We start from the raw sequence: 10,529 nt of genomic DNA on the forward strand, positions 1-10,529 counted from the left end.
TCATTGTGCCAAAATCCCATGTTTGTCTACAATAAATCAAAATTTCAAAATATAAAATATGGATAAAATTAAATAGAAAATAAATTAATTTATATAATTAAAAATAGAATTTGATTAAATTATATTTATTTCCTAAGAGCTTCACCTTCCCTTAGCAATTAGTATTTAGCTCAACATAATTGAAATAAAGAGAATTATTAAAATAAAAAAACATAACGAAAAAAAGTATTTGAAAATTGAAAATAAAACTAATTTTATTTATTGAAAATATATTACAAAGAGAGATGAGAAGAAGAATTTGAGGGGAAAGAAGAGAAGAAAAGGTGTGGAAAGGCGTGTTCCCCCCCTCTCTTTATACTAACACCACACAAATAAATAAAACTAATTACATCGTAGCCTTACATTTGTCCCACTAACAAAACATAAACCTAACTTAATCCACTCAAGCACATCCAACACATTCCACTAACAATTACCATACCTAACATGATAAAAACTTATAATTTCACAATTACCACATTTACCGCGGTAAAAACTTATAAATTTATAACAAAAATAGCAGATCCTCCTCGACAATGACCTATCCAAATTTGACACCCGTACATTTGTTTGGATCCTCAAATTACATGAAATTATTATTTTTACCTAATGAACACGCAAAATACACAAAATCAAATATTTAGAAAAATAATTAGAAGTTCATAATATGTTACATAATTACAAATGTAAATTATATTATAAGCACAAAATAATAACATTTTTACTCAATAAACATACAATTTTTAACACTAATCAAATGCTATAGGAGAAATAAATCAGTTATTTCTCTTTTAATTACCTAATTTCCATTTTTAATTAATGCAGGGCATTTAAGTTGATTAGGATTATGATTTTATTCAGATTCTTTCCTATTTGTTTAGATTCAAATTCAAATTTGATGTTGGTTTAGGATTTATTTTCAAAAATTCTTGCAAAGAAGATCAGTTTTGATGCAATTGGTGAGAGAGTTAATTATCTTTGGTTCTTAGCGTTGAAACTCTTGGCTGATCAATCAGATCATCCATAACTGCTTGTGGCGTCCTCACACACCAAGCTTTATGCTTTCATTAAGCATTGGGTCGGGGTTCCATTCAATTCCAGGTTTAGATTCGATCTTGGTGACTAAATTGATTAAGGTTGCATCAGTTCTTGACGGGGTTCGTATCAATCGTCATCATAAGTCTCATTTATACGGCTCCTATCAGCAGAAGGTACTTGATCATTGTCATCAGTCTCATGCCTAGCGTTCTCATTCAGCTCTATTTGTGGCCCATATATGCCTTCAGTCCTAGGTGGTGGTTCATTTCCACTATCATTCACCCATGCAATTTGCTCTGTAGATAGTTGCACTCCTAAGTTATGTAGCATGACTTATAGCACTCCACCAAGTGGTAAATCAGGACGTAGGGTTGGTAAAACTGTGACTTCAAGCACTGTCACTTCCAATGAATCATGTATAGTGAACTAAATTCGAAAGGCTGCCTCGGCTATAATAATTGATTACTTGTTCTTTAGGTTGGTAATCGATAACTGCACACTTTCAGGAGTGGTCAACCCATGTTCACTAGTAATCTTCACTGCCTCATTCTTCATCTGCTGCATGGTGTATTCATTAGGTTCAATCAATCCTATACGATGTCTTTCACCAAATGAGGAAAAATTATGGCTAATAACCAAAATTATAGCAAAATCGCAAATGCATGTAAGCTTGATGATTACAAATAAAACGAAAAAAATTGATGAACAATAAGCAAGTAGTAATCATAATCTATTAAATTCAAGTACCAATCACAACTCAAAGCAATTTAATTAAGTAAAAAGTAATGAACAATAAGCAAAAAAATAAAAAGAAAAAAGAAGTCAACAACTCACAATGGAGAGAGTAGAAGACAATGGAGATGGCAACAAGCTTGCTACGAGATTGAGACAGATATGCATCAATGACGGTGAGCGAGAGAGGTTGGAGATGGAGCAAGAACAGTGAGAAAGAGGGATTGATTTCGATTCCTAGGGCTGCATGACTAATTGCTTGTTTATTTTACAATTGCAAAATGCAGCATTTATGGCATCATGGGAATTGTCCAAAATGCCTTTATGACGTCAGCAAAATCTTTAACTAGTTAATGAAATGGTGGGAAAATACTAACAGTGTAAATGTTGGTGGTAAAATATTGTTTTCACCAAACCATGGTACTGACTTGACATGTCAGAATAACTTTGGTAGGAAAATGATAATATCTCTTTTAATAATAAAAATGGAAATTAGGCAATTAGAAGATAAATAGCTAATTTCGTCTAGCCACTTTCCATGCAAGCCAACTTGTTGATTTCATAGAAGTCATCATTTAAAAACTTTAAGAGTCTGGATCACACATTTGGTGGTCTGAATACCATGTGCAATTCCTTCAATGGGTCTCCACAAATTTTATTGAGCCTAAGTTGCTTAAATCAAACCATTAAGCAGTTCTTTAAATTTCTTTGCACGAGCTCTTCTGACAAGTCTGATGGGAACTTGAATAGGATATGAATATGTCTTATCCTACGTGCTTGTGACAGCCTTGTCCTCAATCTAATCATGGGTAAATTGGATAGAAGACTTGGCTGCAATAGCTATAATTTAATCAATGAGCCTTTGTTTCTCTTGTCTTTCATTTAGTTTTCTTTAATGGATTTGATATTCAATAATTTAGACATGCATAAGTAGTCCTTTTATTGGTTAGGGTTGATTTCAGAACCCTAGACATGAATTTTTATTATTAAAGTTTCAAAATTAGAATTTCTTCATCTTTCTCTAGAGAATTTTATATTTCACTCATTTTAGTGTTCAAGAATTGCTATCTTGTATATTTAGGTGCCCAACTAGATGAATTTGATGGTGATTTGATTGCTAGCTTAGGGTTTTTGATCCGTAGTTGTCAAAGAACTAAACCTAAGTGGTAGATTGTGATCAAGATTATGGAATATTTTCATTTGATTGCACATGGAATATAATTCAACATTAATAAATTGAGCTTATGTGCTTGTTTCTTGATTCAGCCTATATGCTTTCATAAAATTAAATCTAGAGAGCTTGTTCTGGAAGGTCAAGATAATTGAGCTTGTAATCATTTTAGGGTTGTTGTTTTCAAAAGAAAGTGAATGATTCTCTAACCATATTTCGTATCATAATTCAACTTCTTTAAAATTGTTTTCTACAATTTTTGATTTTTTGCTTTAAACTTTTTAATTTAGTTTATATACTAAATCAACTCCAAATCCCCCAAATTTTGTGTGCGTGTTTGTTAGTGTTTCTTTAGAAAATCTAGAAAGTTTGAGTTAATTTCGTGAAGTGTAGATAGGGTTTTTAATTTAATCATTGTTGCTGGTCAGTTTTCGTGTTTGTGTTTTGCGTTAGTAACTCGTTAATTGGGAACAATCCTCCACAAGAATGCCCTTTGCTTACATCTATACACAATAACAATAATATTTAAGGCAAGGTTTTAAGTGATACACTTTATAGCTTATTAGTACTAGTTCTAATTATGGGTATTTTTGTAATAAATAATTTTATTAAAATTAAAGTGCTCAAAGTAACTTGTAGAATTTTTAGGATTCGGTAGAAAATGATACTATATTTTCGACCGTCAATCTGTATCATTGAAAATAATATGTATTTTGACCATCAATCCTTATCATTGAAATAATATCGGCGCCCATGTCTATGCGCCAAAAACTTTTATACCTACTACTCCTATTTTACTAGTTTGATAGTTAATTGAAATTAAACTTCTATTATTGACTGAAATAATGTGGTAAAAGATAATCAAGTATTTATAACAAAATTAACAAAGTGTTTGAAAATTTTATTATGTTTTTTATAGTTACTTATTGTAATAAAATGGAGTAACTAATCAAAGTAGCATCACGTGGGTGATTAAAGTAAATTATCACATGATCCATATGATTTATTATATTGTTTTATATTTTCAATCAATCAATCATATCATGCCTCATTAATTTGTACAAGAATTATTTGAGTTTTCCTAAAAGTTAATTACAAGCGATGCATTGCTAAAATTATTCCACTTGAAATATACAGGATATCATCTTTGTTTTTAGCAATGAAGTGATTTTTGTAAATCGAAAATAGCCCTACGTCCTACCTAAAATTATACAGCAATCAATAATGTTGGTCAAACAAACAAACTAAATTTCTTATTATACACGTTGACTACTGTAATTTTCATTTCATGTGTACGGTGAATGCATTTCAAATATATAGAAACAATAAAATGACAAACATGGTATGCAATCAATACAAGATGATGTCAAAAACCGTGGATTTTTTTCTAATAAAAGAATTCCATAAAGAGGAAAATTCCTTTTCTGACAAACTCAAAAAAGTTCAACTAATGAATAAGAGTTCTATTAGTTTCATAAAAAAGTTATGATAATTTTTTTTTTTTTTCATATATATAAGGTCAAAGAACGTACCCAGAAAATGTAAAAAAAATATATATATATCTTTCTTTTCTAAAGATGAATGCATATAATGCCAATTAACATAGTATTTGGGTATGAGTACTAAAACATTAACTTTTGAACCTTTTATCATATTTGGTAATTTTGATGCAATACAAAATCTCACTTTCCTTGATTTTCGCTGACTTTGATTATGTTTTAGCTATTACAGGGGTAAACAAATAAGAATAATAATAATACCAGCCGCAAAAATTAGAGACTCTATCAAAAGGAGGAAAAAAATCTCTAGACAAATCGTAATCTTATTCTTTTTTGTTTTGTGTTTTCATTTTGCTTTCTTTATATGGAATTGGGTTTGTAAGATCTGAATACATATATGCTCAGTTGCTGAATGTATTGCATTTAAAAATAAGAACAAGACAGTGAATTTGCATATCAGATTAGTTTTTTAGTTGTCTCGAGGGCTGATAATGGATTTTGTTATGGGAAACAGTGGTGATTTAGGTGATGAACAAGATGCTACTAATTCTCAAAATAAGGGAAAGATAACATGCCATCGCCACACAACTCACCAGATACAGACACTTGAAGCGTAAGATCAATAATCCTATAAATATTAACTTGATCTTCATTGAGAAGGGGTTTTTAAGTCATTAATTTTATTTTCCATAGAAGCTTAGTAAGTTGGTTTCAATTTACTGTTTATAGTCAACATCAGTTCATACCATATTTTTTGCTAAACACTAGATCAACAATTAGGATTCATTTATTTCCCTTGCCTAATATTAAAAAATCATACTATACAGACTCTTTCAACTAGTTTTTTCTTTTTTTTTTAATTCGAGTTTGAAATAATCAATTAGCATTTTCTCTAACAAATTGTCTTTTGTTGTAATTAAGATTTTTCAAGGACTGCCCTCACCCAGACGAAAATCAACGTCGTCAATTGAGTAAGGAATTAGGCCTGGATCTAAAACAAATCAAGTTTTGGTTTCAAAATAAGAGGACTCAAACTAAGGTTGGTTGTTTCTTTTAATTAAATAATAATCATTTCTATATTGTTTTGCCTAATCGATATTTAATTCTTGATTAATTATTCATAGAAAAAGCAAGCTTGCCTGGGCTAAGCCAAACTAAAATTTTGAAACGATGACACATTGTTGATGGTTTATCATTGTTTTTGTCAATATTTTGTTTAATATTTCCCTTTATAATTATTTGTGCTACTACTGTAGGCTCAGAATGAGCGAGCTAACAACTCGGTGCTTCGGGCAGAAAATGAAAGAGTACATTGTGAAAACCTAGCAATTAGAGAGGCACTGAAGAATGTGATTTGCCCATCATGTGGTGGCCCTCCCTTTGGAATAGAAGAACGTCAACGTAGTCTACAAAAACTACAATTAGAAAACTCGCAGTTGAAAGAAGAGGTTATTACTTTTGAATTCAATAATGTTATTTCCAAAAACATGCACAGAATAATCATAAGAATGAATTTCATAAAGAATTAGAACTTAGTACTAAACTGAGATTTTATTGAATACTGAATCATTGGTCAAGATTTATTTTTAATTTTATTTTTATATTTTGCTTGTCAACAACCACTGATTTAGAACTTAACACTAAATTCTTGTCTTTTCATAATTTTTTTTTTGTAAAATGATAATTTTATGAGCCTAATAAAATTTGTTGTTTGTGTTCGTATTATGATTAAATAGCATTTATTTATACTCTTTTGAATTTGACTTATATTAATTAATGTTTTAATACACAAATCAATTGACTGATAAGATTAATTTTATTTTTTAAACAGCATGAGAAGGTATCGAACCTTCTTGCCAAGTACATAGGCAAGCCAATATGTCAAATGAACTCGTCATTGATGCCGTCTCTTCCTGGATCAGCAATATTGGAACATCAAAATGTCCTACCACCGCCAATTTTGCCTGTTCATCAAGAAATGGATATTGGTCTTGATCTTAATCTTCAATTTAAAGGAATCAATGATTTGGAACAATCACTCATGATGGAGACTGCTACTAATGCCATGGATGAACTAATTAGGCTTATGCGAATCAATGAGCCTTTATGGATCAAGCCTCCATCATCAACAAATATTGAAAGATATGTCATTCACCCTGAAAGCTATGAAAAAGTTTTCCCAAGGGCTAATCACTTTAAAACTTCAAGTGCTCGTGTGGAGTCATCAAAATATTCAGGAATGGTGACCATGAATGGGATGCAATTGGTTGAGATGTTGTTAGATTCGGTTAGTGCTCATAATTAATAACTGTGTGTTTATGATTTTATTTTGGAAATTATAATAGCTAAGATAAATGGTGAATCTAAATTTTTTAAAATCCAATTGTTCAACGGCATGGCTCTAATTAAGACATATATACACATATATTGCTTCATAGGATAAATGGGTGGATCTTTTCCCAACAATTGTTTCCAAAGCAAGGACAATTCAAGTTCTCGAACCTGGAATCAATGGAAATAGAAATGGTTGCTTGCAGCTGGTAAGTTATATATAGTCATTATCTAGTGCGGACACCCTCCTTTTTTTATGCAAACACGCTGTTAAACCGTGCAATTTAATAGAGTCAGTACAAACATATTATTCAACTGCACGATTTTATAGTGCATTAAAAACTCACTCTACTAAGTTGCATTGTTTAACAGCGTGTCCGCATTATGAGGGTGACCGCAACTGATATATATATATATATGTGTGTGTGTGTGTGTGTGGATCATCAGCATATATATCGATCAAATTTAATACAATTCAAGATTCTAATTGAATGTAGATGCACGAACAAATGCACATTCTTTCTCCTTTGGTGTCTCCTCGGGAGTATTACTTTCTTCGCCATTGTCAGCAAATTGAGCTAGGCTTGTGGGTTATAGTGGATGTATCTTATGAATGGCCGAAAGATAATATTTCATCTTCTCATTGTTGGAGGCTTCCTTCTGGTTTCATGATTCAAGATATGACCAATGGGTGTTCCAATGTAAGTAAAATGTAATTAATAGCATTATCAAGATGATTAGGTGGAAAGCCAATTAATTTGTCCAAACTTTCACCAAACATTATCATTTTGAATTTTGGTTTGTCTAGATAAACTAACTAAACAGTTTATATGTAACTATTATATTAGGTTAGGTAATAACTACATCACATGTATTAATGTTTAACATGATAACACAAGTATAGATAAGCTACCACATCAATTGATAATCAAATATTGAGATTCCTAATATTATTCATTCTCTTAGAATTACCTCGAGTTGTGTTGGGGGCAAACAACATGGCAACCCCATCATAATGGGTCATTTTGCTGTTTGACCCATACTGGCAAAATTCGAGCCATTCACACCAGGCGCAAAATAGCATTGTTTTATTTGATTTTGATTCTCTTCTGCATGTAATAGCAATTTTTTAATATATATATATTTTATTAATCTAATAATACATGTATAATTATTTGCTATTTGCATGTAGGTTACGTGGCTAGAACACGTAGAAGTAGATGATAAAACCCAAACTCATAGGCTTTACAGAGATCTTATATGCAACAATTGTGCATATGGAGCGGAAAGGTGGGTTGTCACTCTTCAGAGAACATGTGAGAGATTACTAGCTGAAAACTCACAAAGTATTCATGAGGTTGGAGGAGGTACTGTATATATACTTAATTATTTTGTTTGCATTTTATAAATTAAGTACAGACTCACTCTTTTACATCAATGTAAAAGTTCTTACTCACTTTTTTCTGATTTGAAATTTTTTAACATTATATAAGTCCTTTACTTTTATGTAAAATGACAAGTTTGTACTTTATAAAGTGCAAACATTCACACTTAAGCAATTCTCACAGATCTAGCTATCCATTAATATTTAGTTCCTTAAACTAAGAAAATTTGATTAATTAATTATATAAGTTATGGTCAGTGATAAATTTGCCTCAAGGTAGAAAGAGCTTAATGAAGCTTGCGCATAGGATGGTGAAGAATTTTTGTTCAATGTTGAGCATGTCAGGGAAATTAGATTTTCCTCAGTTATCTGAAGTAAACAACAGTGGTGTTCGAGTCTCTGTACGTAAAAGCTTAGGACACGGCCAGCCAAGCGGAATTGTAGTCAGTGCTGCTACCTCCCTTTGGCTTCCATTACCATCTCATAATGTCTTCAATTTTTTCAAAGATGAGAAAATGCGAGTGCAGGTAACAATTCATTCTCACAAGAACAAAGTTTTTGTTACAAATATATTCAAAAAGTTTAATTACCATCAATTGCTTAAATGTATAAATAGACCTCTATGATTTCGAAAATGATCAAAAAGACCTATTTTTGGACAAACCTTGAAAGTCTACGTGACCATTTCTGAACCCAAAAGGGAATCTATGCGCATGTATAAACAAATTGTTGAGGGTGGTATTGATGGTTTTTTCTCTATTAGCAATTGATTAATGTATTTGATGTGACAGTGGGATGTGCTTTCCAATGGAAGCCCTGTGCAAGAGATTGTACATATCTCAAACGGTTCTCATTTAGGCAACTGTACATCGATTATTTGGGTAGTTTATATTTATAACAAAAGCTTTCTAATTTTGTTTGCTAAATAAACTTTAAGAAATCAACTTACTAATTTGTTTTTGTATAATTTATTTGCGGAGCATGTAATGCAGCCTTTCATCCCCACCGAGAATAACATGTTGATGCTTCAAGAAAGTTGCATAGATCAGTTAGGGTCAATGGTAGTCTATGCTCCAATTGACATACCATCCATGAATTTGGCAATAAGCGGAGATGACTCTTCAAATATTCCCATACTACCCTCAGGTTTTGTAATATCTAGGGATGGTCGTCAAAGAGATCATTATAGAGCCTCAACAAGCACTGAGACTGGCTTTGGGACAGGGACTGGGATTGGGACTGGTGGTTCACTTCTTACGGTTGCTTTCCAGATATTAGTTTCTAGTCCATCATCGTCAAAAGAACTCAACATGGAATCTGTGGCTACTGTCAATACACTCATTAGCTCTACCGTTCAGAGGATAAAGGCCACTTTGAATTGTTCTAATTTGGATTGACTTATTGTTCTTGTATTACATTAGAAATTGTTGCATTTTATAACTAAAATAAAATTGTAATTTGCTATTTTTTTAGGTTTGATTACTAGTACAATAAAATTTTATCCTCAATTTTTATAGATTATCATGATATTCTCCTTTTAATTTCTCTCCAAGTAGATTTTAATGATCTAATGGCACACGACTTTAAGCAAATTGAAAGGCTAAAATTGAATTTTTAGTTTTTAGTGCTCCATCTATTGTTAAAATTTTCTTTTATTAACTATTTTTACCAAGATTTTCACTCTTCTTTCTCAATGCTTTAATTTATTTAATTATTTTCATCTTGAAGAGAAAAACACACAAAAAAAATGCTAATCCATTTTTTCTCTCGAATATTCAATTTTGGCTAGCCACCACTTATTTCTCGGTTTTTGGGAGCATACTATGCAAATGATTTCAGAATATGGCTATCACTATGTAAGCTTATTTAGAATATACTGTCCTTACAAAATTCTCTTCGAATATGGAAAGATGATCATACATTATGATGGAAACAAGTTTTCGTTTTTTTTCTTTTTACTTGATTGGCGGTAGAAACAATTTAATTTGAAGGATAAGATTAATTAAAATTATCAAAATTTTAAAGAATTTGTGAGTTTTAGTCCGATAAGAAAAAGTTCCTGAAATTGTAAAATCCCAATACAGTACACACTCAAGTTCAAAGCTCAATGGTTTATGACATTTACACTAAGTCCAGATTAATTTATTGAGATCTTTTTATATAATTTCTACTGAATTGATGATTAAGCTAGCTTTTTTTTTTGCCAAATCTAAATAGGTTTAAATTTGGCTAAAGTCTAAATAGATTTGAACAAAAATTTCAACAAAAATTTCTTAAAATTTTTAATATTCAAGTGTAAGCGGCACCTTTTTAAAAAAAAATAAAAAATTTTAAA

The 10,529-nt window shown here is 31.0% G+C and overlaps 1 protein-coding gene across 1 annotated transcript; it reads left to right on the forward strand.

Annotated features, from left to right (window-relative positions):
- The first annotated feature begins 1,912 nt into the window (after positions 1 to 1,912).
- LOC102623619 (homeobox-leucine zipper protein HDG11-like) lies at positions 1,913 to 9,591 on the forward strand. The gene is made up of 10 exons (XM_052434022.1): positions 1,913 to 2,019; positions 5,401 to 5,518; positions 5,736 to 5,927; positions 6,311 to 6,766; positions 6,918 to 7,019; positions 7,308 to 7,511; positions 8,003 to 8,177; positions 8,453 to 8,721; positions 8,986 to 9,075; positions 9,187 to 9,591. The coding sequence occupies exons 1-10, from the start codon at positions 1,913 to 1,915 to the stop codon at positions 9,589 to 9,591; spliced, it is 2,118 nt and encodes a 705-aa protein (XP_052289982.1).
- Positions 9,592 to 10,529: the final 938 nt, after the last annotated feature.

Source organism: Citrus sinensis, chromosome 9 (assembly GCF_022201045.2).
Source record: "Citrus sinensis cultivar Valencia sweet orange chromosome 9, DVS_A1.0, whole genome shotgun sequence".
Taxonomy (NCBI): Eukaryota; Viridiplantae; Streptophyta; class Magnoliopsida; order Sapindales; family Rutaceae; genus Citrus; species Citrus sinensis.